A 19,716-nucleotide genomic window follows, 5' to 3' on the forward strand; every position below is an offset into this window, starting at 1 on the left:
TCTTTAGTGTTTGAATTCTGTGAATAAGAATTTCCACCATTTCTATAAATACATGTGGAAAGTATTGACCAAAGGAGTAAGATAAATTACAGCAATGATAACTACTGGTAAAGTTTAATACTATGAAAGACAAGACTATTCCAGCCAACAGTAGTATTTAAGGTGTAGCATCTCATGAAACTCTAAAGAAAAATACAGTTTGAAAGAAGTATTTCTCTCAGAATAGTCTTGATAATGTGACAGGTTTAAGAAAATAATTTTTAAACTTTTCTGCTTTTACCAGAATATGAAAAAAACCACAACTCTCAAAGATTTTATCATCCACACTAAGCTACCATGCTGATGCTTTTTCAAGTTGATAACTTTTGCTATCTCTTGATATCCCTCATTAGTAAAGGCAGTCTTTGTCTACAGCAGCTGAAAGGAATAGGAGGGGGGGCTTAAATTTTTGCTTAGGGTAAGACCCTTCATACATGTATTTATTTAAATTACATTCAGCTTTTTTTTAGGTGCAAGTACCATTTTTGTAATATTAAAGGGCAAATAATTTTTGGAGTATTATTGCCCTACAAGTAGTAAAGCTGAAGTTCTGTTGTGAAGTCTGATTATAACTTTGCTTTTGAAATAGCAGGGGAAACTCTGGAATTCAGTTTCTCAGTGACTGTATTCAAGAATCAATACTTCTTGCCTGGATTGTCAAAATATGAAGGACTGTAAAATTTAAATTAGTACAATAGTGTGAATGATATAGCTAAATGGAAAAATGAATGCTCATTTAAAACAAGGCTCAAGTTTTAGTGTCCAGACTACAAAGATATATAGCCCTTAGTTATATATAGTAAAATAATTAACGATAGCATCCCTGTCCTGCATGAAAATGAAAATGCCTTCAGTTTAAGGTTTCATCTTTATTCTTAATCGTATCTTATGAAGATAGCATGTGTTCTTCCAGACATGCTTTTCAAGTTTCAGAAGCTGGCCTTCTTGAGAATGGAAGCTTTGGTATGTTTAAATACATTTTAATTGGAAAATGTTAGTATCTCTGCTAAACTTTTTGTTTATTTGGTAATCAAAAGCCAAATTATTTTTAGTATCCACTTTTAATTACACATATTGTTTCATTATGCCATCAACATGCTGTTACGTGTAGATGTAGGTAATTAATTGCAGTCAATTAATGTGTTCATAAAGAGAGATTTTCATGCAAATCAGCTTTTATAATTGGTGCTAACAAGATTCCAAGGTAGTCAGCCAATTAAAGAAATTGATGCTAAACCAAGACAGGTCATCTAATCTTTTGAAATGGCAGCTGTTATCAGCAACCAAATGTCACATCAGGAAAAAAAGGAAGAAGGTAATGGCAGAAAGTGGCTGCTTTTGTGATTATTAGTACAGTAAATTATGATATTTGGTGGCTAATGCATGATCTTTTTTCATGTCCTTGATAACAATGGAAATAAAGCTGATCTTATTTTAAGATTAAATAATTTTATGAAAAATGCCTAGGAGAATCAACAAAGTGTTGTTTCTACTTTATTGCCTTATGAAGGTGTCAGAACTCTAAAGTGAGATAGCAGTTTAGTACTGAAGTTGTAGCAAGGAAAAAATCTTCAGACATGGTAAATTTTAACTATAAATTGATGAGTAGGTAGCCTTTTTTTGTCAGCTAGGAAAGAATTCACTGGCAATCTTGGAGAATTAAAAAAGGAAAATAGCTATTAAATGCAGTCTGTAACTGTGGTGATAAAATTAATATATAACTATTTAATCATCCTTCCCTTTTAAATTTTTTTCAGAACATTCACCTGAATTCCGTGTTTACTTTTTGTCTGTCTTGCAGACGGGTTGGCATTTTCTGTGCTTGAAAAGAATTATAGAAATATATCTATATTCTAAACATTAAAAAAATAAATAATGAAAGGGGTAGAATATTTTAACAGGAATAGAGTATGTTCGGAAGACTAGGGCTCAGCCCTGGTAATACAGTAGATTCAGTAATTTCAAAAAGCAAGTTACATGTAAATAGTTTTCCTCTGAGCTGTGAGTGATACTTTGACACTGTCACCTCAGTTTTCTTGTGTTGTTTTTTATTTATTCTTGTATTTGAGTTGTTTTTTCTTCCTGTCAGAAGTTAGGTTTTCACTGAAGTTCTAAATAAATCATTCAAACAAATTTTTTTTGGTTTATAAATAGCCCCTTTTAAAATCTTTAAAGCAAGGAGATTGGAAGTATGCCTATATAATAGACCAAAAGTTTCTTGCTTGTATATTGACACACTTTTATAAAATGTGCATTTGCTATTCCTACATGTTTCAAGGGATTGTGCTATAAAGGAACATAATTTTTATGTATGTTTAGTATTCACAATTCTTTTATTTCAGTTGATTTGAAAAAAGTATTAATCTGTATTCTTTGTAAGTGCTGTAACTTTTTTTTTTTTAAACTTACTTGCTAGAATATTTTTTAAACTTATTCTTCTTAACTTAGGTAGCTTGGTTAATAGAGGACGAGGCAGTATACACAGCAGTAAAACTCAGGATGTATCACATATTGCATTTGGATCAAAGATCCTTGGGCCACCTCCATCTTCAAACAGAAGAGTCGGTACAAGGGTATCTGGAGAGGTAAGAAGGCTTAAATTACAGCAAAACTGCTGGGACTTCTACAAAGGAAGAGATTGGCAAGCAGAGGAGGCAACCTACAGGTATTTTTCAGAACTAATGTGAGGCTCTGTCTGGAGTACTGTATTTCGTTGTGGACCCCCAGTGCGAGAGATACTGTAACATCCAGTGGAGGGCAAGTAAAATGCTCGGGTCACTACAGCACATGACATGGGTTTATTCAGCCCACAGAAGAAAAGGCTAAGGGAGAATCTAGTTGCTATTTTCAGCTGCTGTGAGGTTGTAAAGAAGAAAGGCCCAGATTCTTTAAGAGGTGCAGTAAAAGAACAAGAGGCAGCAGGCCCAAATTGCTGGGAAGCTCTGACTGGGTATAACGATGAAGTGGTTCGGTGGTGGAACAGGGTCACAGGGAGACTGTGGAATTTCAAAAATTTCAAATATAACAAATCTTGACTGGAACAGGCTAATCTAATTTCAGCATTAGGCCTACAGAGGTCTCTGCCTACTGAAATTACTCTGTGATTTCTTACCATTCTTATTTTTCTAAATTTTTTGTTCTAGAATGCTGAAATTTCTATGTGTTAATGTAAATATTTCTCCTAATGATTCAGAGCAGAAACCCTGCATTTCGCTATGCTCTAAGTGGATGATAGTCAGCCACACAATCTTGTGATTGCTATCAATTGCAGTGCCAGGGAAAACAGCTGGTCTCAGTCTGCCAGCAAACAATATACAGGTTTTAGAAATCTGGTTGGGACTACAGCTCCCAGTTTAACACCGTGAATGAAAGATCCAGCCAAAAGAAGTAGACTCTTCTGTAGGAAGTCAATTGAAAGCTAAGACATAAAATGAGATTCCTTTCTCCGAAGGAAAAAAAGGACTCCTCCTGAGGTCTAGAATAGCCACAAGTTTCACTGTCTTCTTATCCAAGTAGTGAATTTTAATTTTTTTTCTTTGCCTTCTTTTCCTTTCACTCAGTGAAAAAAAACCCTGCCTGTTACTAAACTGTAAAGATTAAAGATACCACAAAGAACTGTACTTACCATAAAGTTTCCTGAAAAGATAATATTTAAAAAATATATATATTTGGAAACATTTATTTGAAAAATAAGCTTAATTCAAAATGTGTGTTTACCTTTGGGTGTTTTGAAAGCTGTTAACGTTTTTGTCTTTCATTATGAAAATAATGTCTTTCAAGGTAACAAAGACCTGGGATAGCAAAAGTAATAGATCATGCCGACTTCAAAGTTCAGGAATGGGAACTGAATCCATAAAAGACACTGAGAGAGCGGAGCTGTCATTCTCACCATGCAATGATTCTTTAGATCAAGAAGGTAAAAGAAATACTTACCTAACAACTAAAGATGTGTGTCAAAATAGTAAGAGCATAAAGCAAAGAATATGTAGAGTTCACAAACTGCCAAAATTTTTGCATGATTCTGACTTCAGAATGTAAGACTAATTCCCTGTTTTTGTAATCTTTCATCTACCTCGTTAATTACTGAAGACATCTATATTAAAACATGGCCTATTCTGTATAAGCTTGAATAAATGCTCATTCTCTCTGCAGGTATTTGTATTGTAAGCGTTCGAGCCAGGGATCACCACCTGCTGGCAGTAGCCACAGGTTATACACATATTCCGCTTTTCCCCATGCTGTGTATATAAGTGGGCTAATGCAGTTGTTCTTGATTATTTTACAGACTTTTGCAAGCCTGGTTTTTAGAACTTCTATGGTTTTGCCCTTCTTTCATACCTAGTGTTAAATTTTTACTTTCTTGTGACTCATAGTCCTGCTGCCCTACAATATTCCCATGCTGTTTGGAAAATGTTTGAATCCCGGGACAATGCTGTTTTTCCATGCCTCAAGTCAGAAAAGCACACAATATGAGTGTTCACAGGCATTTCATAAGCTTCTGGGCTGTATTTCAGGCCCTGCAATTCAGACTCGGAAAACCTCTGAGACTGGAAGAGGAGATTTTCAGCTTGCCTCACCACAAGGACCATCAGCAGACAAGAACAGTCATAGAAGATCACCTTTAAAAAATGCAGCCAAAACCACATGGGAGATAACGGATGGTATGGCGCTCATTTTATGTTATTTTACATCTCAGTTGTGTGGTGCGGGGGACTATCTGAAATGTAAATTTCAAAGGACCTAGAAGCAGTTCATATAAAGTATCAATGTCTGTATTGTGGGGGATTATGGAAATCAAACACCCTGCAACAGAATTGCTTTTGAGCATTGATAAAGATTTGCAGGATTAAGCAGAGTACCAAAGCAGTGAATGAATTTTAAAAAAAAAAATAAATTCCATGCTGTCATGATTAAAGGGAAAGAACTAAAAATAATTTATTCTTTAAGTCCCCATTAAATTCAACACTAGAAACTCCAAACATCAAACGTACAAGAAATTTTACTTGTCCCAGATAAGAGTTTAGGATATTTATTATGGTACCCATATGATATCTAGGGGTTCTTCTTGTTTTATTTTTAAAATTTAGTGGTCAATCTTTTTTTTTTTTCTTATTCACAGAAAGACACCTCAGCTTATGATTTTTTCCCCTTTCACACCTATTTGCCAGAAGGTGTGGATTTTTTTTGTCATATAGTGTCAATCAACTTGCTTTGCATGTGTCTGGGAAGTACCTTATTGTGGCAAAAAAAGCCCTCGTCCCTATGACAAAGCAGTGTTACTTTCTATTAAAAGGCATAGCCACCAACTTGTAAAGCAGGCAAACTACTCAAATCTACTCAAAATTGACCAAAGAAATTTTCCTTCATATTGTGAGTGATTTCCATTTTGTTTAATCTTTGGAATGTTTAGAAGCAATTATATACTATGACAATGTCAGTAATCCATAATTGCTATTATGGTTTTCATAATTTGACTGAAACGGATGCAAGATGCTAAGGCAAGTAGAGCCTTCTGGAGAATTTTTAATTACTTCCTATTTACCTGAATTTTGAGGATTCTGAGGCAAGAATCACTGTCTTGCTTGCTCTTCATCTAGAGCACCAGGGCCTCTATCTAGTACATTCAGAAAAATGAATCAACACTTGTTATTTTATGTAAATATAAGTAATATAAAAAGAGATACTTAGGGCAGGAGGTTGGCATGTCCAAATACCCTATTGTAAATTCAGAAGCAAGAGAACTGAGGAGGACAGCTATGTATAAACACCTCTGTTTTACTGTTTGTGAGAATCAACTGTTTCTATATGATCTTAATTGTGCATACAGGCAGATAAAGTCCCCATGGGAGTTTATAAGTTACAACTCTCCAAACTTTTTTTTTCATATTTTGATTGCTTGGCACTGGTAGCTCAATTTGCAGATTTCAGTTTCTTTTCAATATGTGAAGTTGTCTGACTATATGTAAATGACTTCATGGTTTCTTTATCCTGTAGTACTGGATTCATCTGCATTGAAGAGCTTCCTATAGGCAACCTATTCATCAAGGAAGACTACTTCTATGCTCTGTTCTGAACTTCTTCCAAAGTGGGATAAACTTGACCTCAGAGAATTATAAGTTCACAGAGAAGTGGGGAAGTTCAAAAGCAGAAACATCTAACAAAAACAAGGAACCTAATAATTTTAAATTGCACCATTCAACACATATATCTGCATAAAATACTGTGCAAATCATTTACAAAAGGAAGTGAAGTGTACACGGACATTATCAGATGAGATAACAAAAGTGCTTCTACCTGTTTATTACCAAACTGTTTCACATGTTTACATTCACATTTTAAAAACAAATACCTTTCTAATAAAAGCAAAGAAATTATGATTTCTGTGATACTGGTGCTGTAGCTGCTGTTCATGTACGCTGTTCAGGACTGTAACCCCATAAACCTCAGGATCGATGTTCTAGAAAGGAAACTCAACTGATCTTGCCCATAGCGAACAACCACAAGCTTGGTTCAGTGGTGATGGCTCAGCCAAAAGCATAGTCCTGACACTTGTGACAAAGTGTTAATACACATACACCTATGACAAGTCATTGGCACAAAACCACATTCCCCAAGCAAGTGTAGGCTTACATGGTTTCTGTCTCCCTGTGGTCAAAACTAAGTTATATCAACAAGAATCTATCATACACTACACTTTTCTTATCACCAGGCATTTCCTGTTCTTGAGCTTTGTGCAACCATATCCTATGGTGATCATTATCATGGGACAGTACTGCACTTGTTCTGCCGTTAGCTTGAGCAAATATTGATTTAAATTTCATGGAGGAATGGGAGCTTTCATAGGTGATCGTATTACTTAGAGATTAGTCGCTGCTATTTATAATAATATCTTTTAGATTTATCATAGAGCTCAAATCAGCGTGTCTTCATAGCAGGTGTGCAGTACCTTTACAAAGGTAAATTGTTTTAAGCAAGGGTAAAAAAATAAAATGAGTGAGCATTGTTTATAGTTTGCCAATCTTGTTTATGCAATGCTGAAACCTTCATTAAAATGTTAGACTGCAATTAGAAGCTTTAGCATAAGTCTGACTGTGTAGAAGAACTAATTAGATGTTTAGGTGATTCTTCTTGCATTTATCTTGTTTGCTGCAATGTTGTGATTATATAGTAATTTGCATATTTTGCAAGGAGGTACTCCAGATTGTTCATTACAACTGACATGGAAATGCTGAGTTAAAAAGAAATTCCAGTATAGTTTGTGGTGGAGAGATAATAGGATTTGGTTTGGTCCAAAACACCCCATATCTTTCACTAGTAGACTATTAACAAAATGCTACACTGACTACAGGTTGAAGAAGTTGCTGAACTCCCTAGCCAGCATAAAATGTCATCTTAAAGCCTTACAGACTTTTCTGTCTTCCCCCTGTATATTTCATTAAGAATAAGTACTGTGGTACACAAACTAATATTTGCATTTAAATTATTACTAACCCAGGTATATTTCTTCAACATCTCTGGAAATGAATGTTGTTCTTTACAGAGGAGGTTAGCCTAAAAAAGCAGAATATTCAGGCTAAATAATATATAGACACTAAATCTTTTAAAATAGTTCTTTATATTACTGAAGTGCTTTTGATCTGAGTAGAGACATTACTTTGCTCACAATTGTGAGTAAAGTGATGTGTAAGAAGTTTCTGGATGTCTGTGTTGGAGCCAGGAGTAAGAGTCAGAAGTTTCAGCTTCTACCTACCTCCTCTTCTTTAAGTGCTTGATAAAAATTGTTACTTAAGATTTCTTTTTTATATTTGATACTTAATTCAAAATAGACTTAAAATCATAAAAAACAGTTTAACACCTTTTTGCTTCAGAATTCTTTACAAAATTTTATCTGTAATGACCCCTTAAATTAAACAGCAACAACTGCATTAGAAGTCATTCTAGAATGAGAACAGAACAAGTGAGACTGCAGTTAGGCAAGTTGGTTGTTATCAAGTCAGTAGGCCATAATAAAAATTAAGCCACTCTACTCATTCACAGTCCTTTATGCATAAAAATTAGCAGATTCTCATGAAGTGGGTTGTACACTAAATATATAACCATACCATAGAGGGCTCATTACAGTGGACTGAGCTATTAGTGCATATTTGAAAACTGCAAAGACAGCATGGCGCATGTCAAATCTAATTTCATGATGGGGGGAAAACATCTTCTGAATACTAAAGTAGTACAGTAAAGTAAAGTAGTCTTAGTCAATCCACTGCCATTAAAACCTAGTAAAATGTGTCTAGATTAACTGTGGAAGGGTGGGTCAGAATACTGCAGAGTGCTGAGATAGGAAAAACTGCAAAAAATCCAAATCTTTTCTTAGCTAGATAAGTTTTGAAGGTATTTTTGTTTTGAAAAATGTTTCAAGTTGAAAATACTAATATCATTGCCTTAGAAAAAAACAGTTTAGAGCATTTCCTACTTAGCAGCTAGAATAGCTGGGGAAAAGATCTCTTTACATACAGGAGAGTTGTCCAGCCAGTTGAAGTTGGGTGATATGTAACATTTTTGTGGCATTTCTGCATAGTACTTTCTGCAGTTGCAGATGTGGCAGCATTTCCAGGGCTGAAGACGTTCAAAACAATTTCAGGCTTGGTGGGCCAGATTCCTATTGGGCAAATGATTGGGTACTTCAAAATACTGATTTAGTGCGAGATAGTATTTTAATCATGTTAGGTCACAAAATCAATTGGGAAAAAATTTTCCTGAGTCTTTGTTCTCGAGCATCCTAATATTGTGTTTGGCTTCATGTGAAAAGTTAATGAGACGATCCCTCTTTTGTTTCATTTTATAGGGGAAATGATTACTTCAAAATGCAGATTATATAGATATTAAAAGATAGTGAAAGCATAAAAACTGTGAAATGTGAATTTGCGATTAGTACCAAAGATGTGCAGACAGAACATTAGTTGTTTTGCTTATGGTTTCTCTTTTATTCACATACAGCCTTCCACACGTAATTCCAATTGCCCAGCTAAGAAAAATGTTACCAGAGGAGTGTGACACAATCTTGAGTGATCAAAGACAGGACAATTCTTCTGTAGTACCCTCCTTTGAAAAACTTTTAGTTATTGTTCAGAACAAAAGCTCATTGGGTTTATGTAAATGAAGGGTGGTTCTTAAAAGTTTTGGATGGTCTCATTCATTTCTTGAGGCTTTTGAAAAAAATAGCCCAAAATATTTGTAAAATGAATGGCATTACTTACGTGCTCATCCTGCAAATCTTACTAATTAAAAGCAAGGTGAGATTCTGTATATTTACAAAATAGACTTTTTTATGTACAATAGACAGCTATCTACTAAATTTTTTTAAACCAGAAATATTGTCTATTATAAAAAGAGTTTACTTGAAAAGTCTTGGGGCTTCTGACTATAGCTGGTCTTCATGTAGAGACTGAAAAATAGTCCCTTCTGAAACAAGTAGGTGCAGGCCATGAATGTACAAGATGTGTTAGGTCCCTACTTTTCTCTGGTTCCTAGCTCAAACTACTGTTTAGGATATTAACTGGAGTTTGGTAGCTTTACTAGCTATCTTCAGTAAACTGGAAATATTCATAGCAACCCAGTAAGAAGGCAGCTGTTTCTCCTGGTGGTCTGATTCATCTTTCTTTTGCCTTCATTTATGGTGGTTCATACTTCTGCCTCCCCCACCCCCCACCCCCAAAGCTGCTGAAGCTGCCTGAAGTGATAATTACCTCTAAGAAAACTCAAAAGAGGAGAATACCATTGTAAACCTACTGTCTTTCGTGACAGCAAGTATTTTATTTTCGCAGTGCTACTTTATTATTACATTTTTAGTGGATTTTTTATTGAGCCTTTTTTAATACAGTTGGTGGTAACTTTGTTTTATGGAGCCAGAAAGTTTCAAGATCTAGTGAATAATCCACACCACACTACTTTTAATGAAGATAAGGGAGTATTGCATACTTGAGCAATTCTCCTTTTCTCAGATGCTATTTGAGATTGGTTTTAATCAATCAAATTGACATTTTTTTCTATACCATCATTCCAAACAGTAAAATATAAGTTAACAATGAGAGTATAAAAATGGCCTTTTCATGTTTATCTGGTGCACTCAATCTTTAAATCCATTTCTGTAGTTTATTGTTTGTTTTGAAATTGGCAGATTAGTACTGCCTGTATTCAGGGAAACTTGGTGAAACAGATATCTTCATACATTTTTCATGTCACACTATTTTTCATCAGTGCTCTAGTTTGAAATTGAGATTTAAACCATAAGTTCTGGACATAAAACAAAGTGTAGAATTTCAGAAATAAAGAAGGAGCAGATTGTAATATTACAAACTTTCCACCGACTATGTGTGTTTATGTTTTTTAAATTTCAGCCACACAAAATGCAGGCATGTGGCACTTAGGGACATGGTTTAGTGGTGGACTTGGCGGTGTTAGGTTAATAGTTGGACTTGGTGATCTTAAAGGTCTTTTCCAACCTAAATGGTTCTGTGATTCTACGCCTGTAGAAGATCAATAACCATATTCAATAAAATTATGTTTTCCTAGAATGAAATTCAGTTGAACAGTTTCAAATCTTAATAGCTAAATAGTTTCAATTTGCAAATTGCAGGCTTGCATGTCATATATCATAGCCTGAGTATTTTTTGATCTAGATTTTGATTTTGATCTGCGTATTTGTGATCTAGAAATGTCTTGATTAACCTTGCCTCACTTAGAAAGCAGCCTGATGTTTTTCGTTGCATCCTTGTCACTCTCCCAGCTGTATAAATCTGATAAGCAGAATGTTTGTATATTAGAAAAACTTATTTTTCTGTATGACTTCCAGAGAAAAAATGTGATCAGGGTAAAATATAATTTACATATTTGGCATTAATATAAATATTATATGTTTCAGATGAATGGGTGTTTCCAGGAAGTTTCACTGAGAGTATTCAGCTGGATAGTAGTGAGTCGTTCATAGCTACTGAAGATTCAGCCTGCCATAATTTAACCTCACCACAGAATGCCTCTTTTGACCATCACTGCAATGAAACAGGTGATCACCAAGTGAATAATAAAGAGATTTACACATTTTCATCAAAACCTCAATCGGCTCCTCATGGGAAGTCTCCAAATATGTCACCAGAATGTTGTGTTTTCCCTTTGGATTTGAAGCAAGACAGTAACAGAGTACACGGGAAAACCCAAATTAAAGATAACTTTCAAGGAACCAGCAGCAGTGAAGAGGTAGGCCACTTTGTACTTGTAATTCTTGATAAAGTAGTCTTCATCCTAAAGCTCCTCAGATGAGATTCTGCCTTCAAGCGAGACAGAGAGGATAAATCATCTTTTCCCCATATACCTACAGGTAGATTTGTCTTTGTCAGGTTGCTGTGTCTAACTGGATACAGGAGTGAAAATGCAGGTATGCCCTCTGTAACAAGTGGACAAAACAAACCTAACTCTCTGTCAGCCCCTGTGCTAACAGAGAAATGTGAGTATAGTGCATCATTACAACAAAAAAGAATTTAGGAAAGCCTGTGTCGTAGATTTGAGCAAGATGTAAGTGCGTTATGGCTGAGCAAGAGTGCAGTAAATAAGGCTTCATTGTGCCTCTTAGAACTGTAAGCAGAGACCATTTTGCTCACCAACATTGTCAAAAGTGAATTAAGGGATTTCAGCATTTTAATGTCACTGGATGGTTGGAATTTCTGCTTTATATCCTGTCTGAGCTGTGTCAGCATCATTCTTCTGCAATGTAGAAATCTTTCAGCAATAAAATTAACAAAAGAAAAGAAATATTTTTTTAACAAATATATCAGCTGTGGTACTGTATGGAGATCCACCAAATTGTCAATTCATTGAATAGTTGCATTGTGTCATTACAGTAATTGCTACAAGTTTCTACCTTTATGAACATTCTGGTGTATTTTTAATTATAAAATCTGTTTCTTAGCATTCTAATCTGTTGCTTATAGCTGAGAAATAAAATCAGCCAAGTTACATAGTAGCAAGATGGACTGAGCTTTACAGAAATCCTGCTCTATATTCTGTATTTCTGAGAAACAAAATTGCTGATGTTAATTATAAGAAACAAAATTTTATTAGTTTTTTTCCTGTAGTTGTGAGGGTTTTCCCATTATCTGGGGCAGTTCACTATTTACTAACTTAAACCCATAAGACTTTGTTATTTCAAAAAAGTTCCAGAATTTCAGAATTAAATCAGTTTTAGTCAAGCTGATAGTTCATGAGCAGTGCTATATGGGATACCATTCTGAGGATACAAAACTGTTTGGATTTCAAATATTTTCTTTGTCTGTTATGCTCATGAGAAGACAGAGAGGTTACTGGAGAAGCTAGGCTAAGAAAATTTTTCCACAACGTAAGAACTATAGAAGCTTTCTAACACTGTCGTTTACTTACCTTCAGTAGTTTCCAGTTGGATTGACTTTTTTTTTCTTTTGGGGGACGGTGTGAGGTTTTAAAGTCCTTTGTAAAGATAGGTCTCCAAAGCAGTGTAAAAATGGCAAATGAAGATTTCTGAAAAGGTACCAAATAGTAAAGGCTGTGCTGTGATAAGTGAGTGAAAATAAAGTATTTCAAAACACAGCACATATGGCATACTTAACTGATGAACTATAAAGCAAGACAAATCTATATAAATTAATCAAAAGTTAAATTAATCATTAAACTTTGCTGGTGTTTAAGCCTTTATCAAAGATAGCTAACCTTCCATGCCATCATCCTACCCCAGAGATCCAGTGCCAAGCACACAAAGAGAAAGCAGTAGCCAAGTACTCCTGCTTTTACAGCACAAGGACAACACTGGGGCACTACATTAATGACCATTCTAGGGGCTTAATGCAAGAGTTATTATATACACTAAAATCTAAAAACTTTTCTTGTCTATATGTCAGAGGTGTGCTAGGGAACAGCCTCTGTTTCATTCATTATATTTGGATGCATTAAATAGTATCAGCACTGCAGCTGGAGATGCATTACACTTACAAAGCTAGAAGATAATTACATTAAACAAATTTACAGCATGCTAACAAATTATCAAGAATTTTTTTCTCAGTCGAACCACTACATTAGTAATTCATAGTTAAGCCTTTCTTTCATGTGAAAGAAATCACTGAACCAACAAATTACTTAGCAGTCATATTTTGCCCATATTCATCCTCTTCCTTGTACAGATACATTCTGTGTTGCTTCTTGAAGTCAGCTTTATAATGATAGTCTGGATACACATTTAATATTCAAATTGCTTTACTTTGCATTACTGAATTAAACTAGAAAACAGTTTTATTTCAAGCACTGAAAATACAGGAAAGAGGATCCTGGAAAAGCCATGATAGCTGAACGTAAGACTGCTAACTTAACAGTATCTGTTTTAGCACAGTCTAAGGTATCTTTGCAGAACTACCAAAATCCTTTAGCCCAACCACATCATGTTTCCCAGTTTACTTCACTTGTATGAGAACATTATCATTTGACTAAGTTATGCTGAATCTTGCAGTACTTTTTAAATATGTACGTTAATCTTACATGCTTAAATAAGCTACGTTGTTACAGGTTTTCACACTATTATTGTTTCTCATGACCATTGTATTACAGCTTTCTTTGAAATTCAAATACATTCTGTTTGTGTATAACACATATAAATAAATATGGATATGTACACACTCTTGAACTATATCAAATAAGGTAGAGAGATCAACCTACAATTTAAATAATTGCACGTGAGCATAAATTGCCTTTCTTCTGGAAAATATAAGTAAAGCTTCATTTTAATTAAAAAACAAAAAGAAAAAGGTTTTGCATATTTTGTAGTTTAAATATCTCTGTCTGGTAAAAAGTCCATAAGTTCCAAAAGTTTTCCTTGGTTTTTTTATGTCACTGCATCATGAATTAAAAAATGAGTTAAAGGGGCTGAATCCCAGTTTCCTCCTAATCTTCATTTGAAGTTAGTGGAGCTGCAAAGGAGATTTATGGACTATTAAATCTATGAAAAATCAGCATTACCTACAAAAAATACTTGATTGTAAAATATAAGAGGCATGTTATGCATCAGGATAAATTTCAAATACATGAATGTTGACTCTATGTTGCATGTGCTGAGAGCAATAAGATAGGCACGACTTCTAGGATTGTACAGCTTATGTAACTTGGCTTTTGGGGAGCAAATGTTTCAGCCTGCAAACTGAAAACAGCAAGTATTTATAAATTCCCTTTAGTAGTTACTAATTAGTCACTGAAATAGTTCAATGCTGTTGTTCAGTTATCAGAGACAAATCTGTAAAGGATAAAAATTGCTTCTTTTCTTGGAACCATTTACCATCACGTGACTTATTTTGTAATTATACGAATGTCCATACTTTCAGGTCAAATTTCTGTCAGATACTTCATATAATTAAACTTGTCATGGCTGCATTTGCGGATTCTGTCAAACCCAGGGTAAACCAAGAACTCTTGCTGTTTCAAGAGTTGTATGACTGTGGCATGTGTGACCACATGTCATATAATGCTATCAAAAATGCTGTTTTAAGTGTAACAGACAAGTTTATCAGTGAAGCCTTCAATGAAGAAAATGAGATTTTTTTTTTCTGTCCCTATATGATTTGAAGAATAGAGGAATAAGCTTAAAAAAGATAATGTACCCTTACAAAGGCAGGTAGGTAATTTCACTCTGATACCTCAGTATTAAAGCTCATCATACAAAGGGACTATATCCCATCTGCTCCTAGTAGGTGACCCTTCAGAGTCATTAGAATGATCATCTTAAAACTACAACCCAGCAAGAGCAATCAGTTTTATGTATCCAGAACTGCCCATCTGCATGTTCTTTTGAGGAATACAGTACATCAGTAGAAGTTCTCATTCCTCAGGAAAATCATTCTCATCTTCAGTTTACATGTGACACATACCATACATAACACATTATAGTTAATCAAGCAAACTTTACTGATGTTTCTGGCACCATTTCATGATTTAGTATTTAACAAATTTTTCTAGAACCTACATGTGTACGGCTGAAGGGACATGGAAAGGTGGGAGGGCTTTAAGCTTCAGATAAATCAGTTATCCATTTATCTCTAATGCGTGGGGGGGAAATAGTGTTTTCTTTAGTAGTCTTCCACCTTAAGTTAACCTAACTTAATATGGGTTTCCAGCACAGATTTTAAGATAATTTATGGCAAATAAAGATCCATTAAAAAGAGGGAAACACAGATTAGTGTTTCAAGGAAATTACTAAGTGAGGGAATAAAACTATAAACTTCCAAAATGTGTTATCATTAATAAGGGATTACTTTCTTGAATGTGCATTTCATTCAGTGTAATCCAGTCCTGGACTCACTGAAGTCAGTAACAAACTTGGATCACTTTCATTTGCAGTAGCACCTTGGCTATGAGAGTCATACTGAAGATATTTCAGTGTCTTACTGAACCTTGCAATACATACTACCTTTCATCCAGTGTGGTAGCATGTGGCAGAGGACCAGCGTGATGAGGCCTCTCTCATCCTTTCCTCCTTGAGAATAAGAATGTTGAGGCAAAAACTAGGTGTGCTTCCCCATTATTTTTCTTCCCATGTGTTTGGAGATGCTGTTTGTTGTTGAGATGGGGTATGAGTGAACATCATACACTTGATTCATGGGATGTTTTGCAAAGGCATTTTTAGAAGCATGAATATAAGGTTAACAAACTAACCTCCAAAATTTTTAAGTGGTATTCAAATGGTACTGAATGTGATATTCAGTGATACTACCAGAGGTGAACAAAGTGTTCTCAGAAGTAGTTATTCCTTCTACGTTTAAGTTGAAGATGCGTTATGAATATATGGAATATTAATAATTCAATGGAAAGACATCATTGTCTTGGACTTTTTGCTTTTGGTTTACAATTTTGATAGATTTCATTGAAATTATTATTATAATCATGTAGCACTCAAGTTTGAGAGGCTACCAGCATTCTAAATTTGGGTCAAAATTTTGAAAAGTGTAATCTTGCGTCCCCCTCCTCCTCTTTGTACTTTCTATTTTTCACTACTTGAGATGTAAGAATATGTTTACAGTATAATCAATGTAGTTGCCAGGAAGAGCAGCTGGTTTTCAGAATCCTTACAAATTTAGAATTAGGCAGTAGAGATTGAAGAGCCATTTTGAAATTTTAAGGTTATGTAAAACTGTATTGTGTGACGATGAGAGGGAATTGCTCTCTCTTTGTTTCCTAAATTTAGGATGACAACAATGAATTCATCCAGGGTACGGAGAACCTTCAGATCAGCCACAGCAGGCAAAGAACATCTGATTCAGCAGTTTTTAAAGAGATCCCATTAAAGAGGATGTCATGGAGAAATGAATACTGGAAGAATGAGGAACACAGCAAACATAACCTCGAAGAGACCGTCTTATCAAAACCACAGAGTTCCACTGTGAGAAAAACAGATTCTGTTAGCTCTCAGAGAAGCTTAAAGCCTATCCTTTCTCTTTCTCCAACTGGAAATAAATGTGAATTCTTTAAAGTAATTCCAAATGGATCTGAAAAAAATGAAAGATATGAAGGAGTTTCTGGTCAATTAAAAAGAGCCGTCAGTAAAAAGTCTCTCAAGAAAATCTCAAGAGAAAATTCATGTCTGACAGCACAGACTACTGTAAGTGATTTTTGCTTTGAAATTAAATTATTAGCTTGTATAGAAAAGCTATATTAGATATACCCATTTGCATGAAGTGAAAAATAACACATCTTTCATCCAGATATATGCTGGTTTCATCATAACAGTATTTACTGAGCTCAGTCTGTTGAAAGTTGATTTCGTAGTTTTTTGTAGCGCACAAAATAGTACGCCAAATAAAACAGAAATCACAGAGGTTTATAGATGAAAAGGTGTCGTTGAGCAACTCACATTTTGGAAATGTGTGAGTTAGAGAGTAGTTTTGGGGTGAAAGATTACAAAGGAAAATTGACAGACTTTGAACTGATATATTAACGAGCGACCATAGAAAGAGCGTTAATCTGGCTATTTCGTAGTATCTCTGCAACAGCCCTGAAAAATAATAAATTATGTGATTGAACACCAGCAGTAAGGCTGTGTCATAAGCTAAATTGCCAGGCTACTGAAGGAATTGTTACATTCACCAAAGTGTTGTTTTATTCCTAGATTTTTCTTACTGGATTCTCCTTATGGAAACATGTAGTAATTTGAAGAACAAGTTTGTCTGAAGCTAATTATTTTCTTTAATATTTCCTAATAGCTAATTCTTCTCTTTTAAGCTTATAATGGTGTGCTTTGAACTGTGCTTTGAATCAAGAACTGGAGCTTAAGAATCAAATGTATTCTGTAAATCACAAATGAGACAGTATGTTACTGTTCCATGTTTTTGGATAGAACACTTTTGGGCATAGAATTACTGCAGATCCATATCTTTTAGTGTGTAACCTCTTTTCTAAATGTGTTACGCGTAGATTAGATTTATTTCTGAGCATCTGAGAGTGGAACAGGTTAAATTTCTTCCTTGGGCTTAAGACATCTTTTTTTCAGATGTCACTAATACCCTATGAGACTGAAGACTTACATAGCCAGCATCTTCTGTCAAGCAGTGGTCAGTCATAGATGGCTAGGGTTAAAAACCAGTGCAAGACAGTGAAAAGAAAAAAGTTTTTAAAAAGCAGAGAAAATCCTACCCATAGCAGCATATGTTCTATGTATGTATTATCTGAAAAAGACTTTAGAATTGCCACTACTGACGTAGAAAATGTGGAAGAATGCAGAGTGTGTTCTTTTGTATTTGGGAAGAAGTTTCTGTAATTTTTAGTGATAGGAAAACCCCAGCTGATACTGATAATCTGATTCTCTGTTTCTTAGATGTGTTAATATCCATGTATCTGTCTAAGTGTATAATAAAATCTTTTACATTTTACATTCACTTTCCCTCCTAGTTCTATCTATAGGAATTTATTTTTTCTAGTTTCCAGTAAATATTCACATTTTTATGATTAAGTGTATTTTCCCCTTGTTTCCTGATTCTTTTCAGGTTTGGAAGATTGTTCCACTTAAAATTCAACTATGTTTATTACTAATCATAACTAATCTATTTGTCCATAACAAATGAAATATGTTGATTACTTTCCTAAAATATATTATCAGTGTTTAATGCAGCGATCAACTTTTTCCCATAGAACATACCTAAATTTAGCCTTCCTAGGTGAATTACAATTAAGTTTTTGAAGTGTTAGATATATTTTACAACTTTTTTTGTGATATTTTGTTTTAAAAGATGAAGGAAAAGAGCTATCATTTTTCCTCCACTCAATAAATAGTTAATTACTAATTAGACAGTAGGGTTATTACCATACTGCACTTGTAGCTGTAAATGTGTTGTGCAGTACTTTGTTGCTTGTAAGTATTTTTTGCAAGGACAAAGCCTGTTATTGATGTATAGAAACTCAGGAGTTACAGACTTCATTGTATTGCTACAAAATATAAGATGAAAATATCTGGCAGATTTAGCTCTCGTGCTTGATTTGATAAAGTGATAAAATTTTCCAATCCAGGAGCCTTTCCTTGGAGTTCTTTGATATTTCTTTTTGTACTAGGCCATGGTCAAAATTTGAAGCCAAATCTGAGTGCCACTGACTGCCTTTTAAACAATGGTTCTTTATATTAGAAAGTGTGTTCACCTAGCACTTAGAGAATAAAGTAAAATATATTTTTATTAATTTTTATTAACAATGTTTCCAATAATTTTAAAATTCATATAATAAGATATTTGAATGTGGCCTTTTTCTGACCATATACCTATGTAAAGCTTTTTTTTTTATCTACTGGAGCAGTTTTGCCATAACTAGTATTCCAGGTCCCCACAAGTTTCAAGAAAAGGAGCGCTGACATACAATATTGTTAACTCCAGCGAGGCGGCACTGGAGGTTTTTTGTTGGCTGTGGGCATGTAATTATTTTATTTCTGTTTTGAAAAATTGTTCATTGTTTTAAGAATTATGTATGAAAGGATAGTTTCCTATGAAAGGGTATGAGAGTGAGTGTTTACAGAGGAGTAATCTCTTCTAATCTGCTCATACGGAGGACTGGTAAAGAAGAGAAACACTTAGCCAACTCTTCCTGCAGTCGATTTGCTAACTACTTAATACACTTTAAGGATCTGGTTGCTTGCAATGTTTTATTCATGTTTTAATAGAGTTCTTTATTATTAAGTTCAAATATTTTTGATTAAAAGAAGTACAGCCCTCTGGGTAATACTGCAAGCATGTAGATAGCTGGTAAAGTTTGCCGCACGTATAACTGCATTCAAACAATTCTGAATAAATCATTTGAACCTAGAACAATGCGAATGTCATTATATAGGAAAAAAAAATCCTTTAAATAACAAGTTTTGTCAATCTAACAAAAGTATTAAGTGCTTAATAAAAATACTTTATCATAAGGTGAGGATATGCAAAAAGACAAGATAAGCTTTTAATTACTAAATGAAATACTAATGTTAGACAAATTTACGATTATTATAAAATTACGTCTTACATCAAAAGTTTCTCCTAAATTACAAAGTGAACTTAATCTCAAATTCAATTTTCAAATTCTGTCTTTGAATATTGGCTAAGACAATATAAAATTTGTGAAGAGGCTTTTTTTTATTAGTTGTCTGAAACTACAGAATAAATA

The 19,716-nt window shown here is 34.4% G+C and overlaps 1 protein-coding gene across 2 annotated transcripts in view; it reads left to right on the forward strand.

Annotated features, from left to right (window-relative positions):
• Positions 1-19,716, forward strand: part of CFAP20DC (CFAP20 domain containing) — an 86,315-nt gene that overhangs the window by 36,208 nt on the left and 30,391 nt on the right. For both annotated transcript variants that reach the window (XM_075095831.1, XM_075095833.1), the window contains exons 9-13: positions 2,488-2,624; positions 3,820-3,955; positions 4,554-4,700; positions 10,955-11,286; positions 16,280-16,693. In XM_075095831.1, coding sequence (XP_074951932.1) covers positions 2,488-2,624; positions 3,820-3,955; positions 4,554-4,700; positions 10,955-11,286; positions 16,280-16,693 — 1,166 coding nt within the window. The remainder of the gene's footprint in view (positions 1-2,487; positions 2,625-3,819; positions 3,956-4,553; positions 4,701-10,954; positions 11,287-16,279; positions 16,694-19,716) is intronic.

This window comes from Phalacrocorax aristotelis, chromosome 6 (genome assembly GCF_949628215.1).
Source record: "Phalacrocorax aristotelis chromosome 6, bGulAri2.1, whole genome shotgun sequence".
Classification (NCBI taxonomy): domain Eukaryota; kingdom Metazoa; phylum Chordata; class Aves; order Suliformes; family Phalacrocoracidae; genus Phalacrocorax; species Phalacrocorax aristotelis.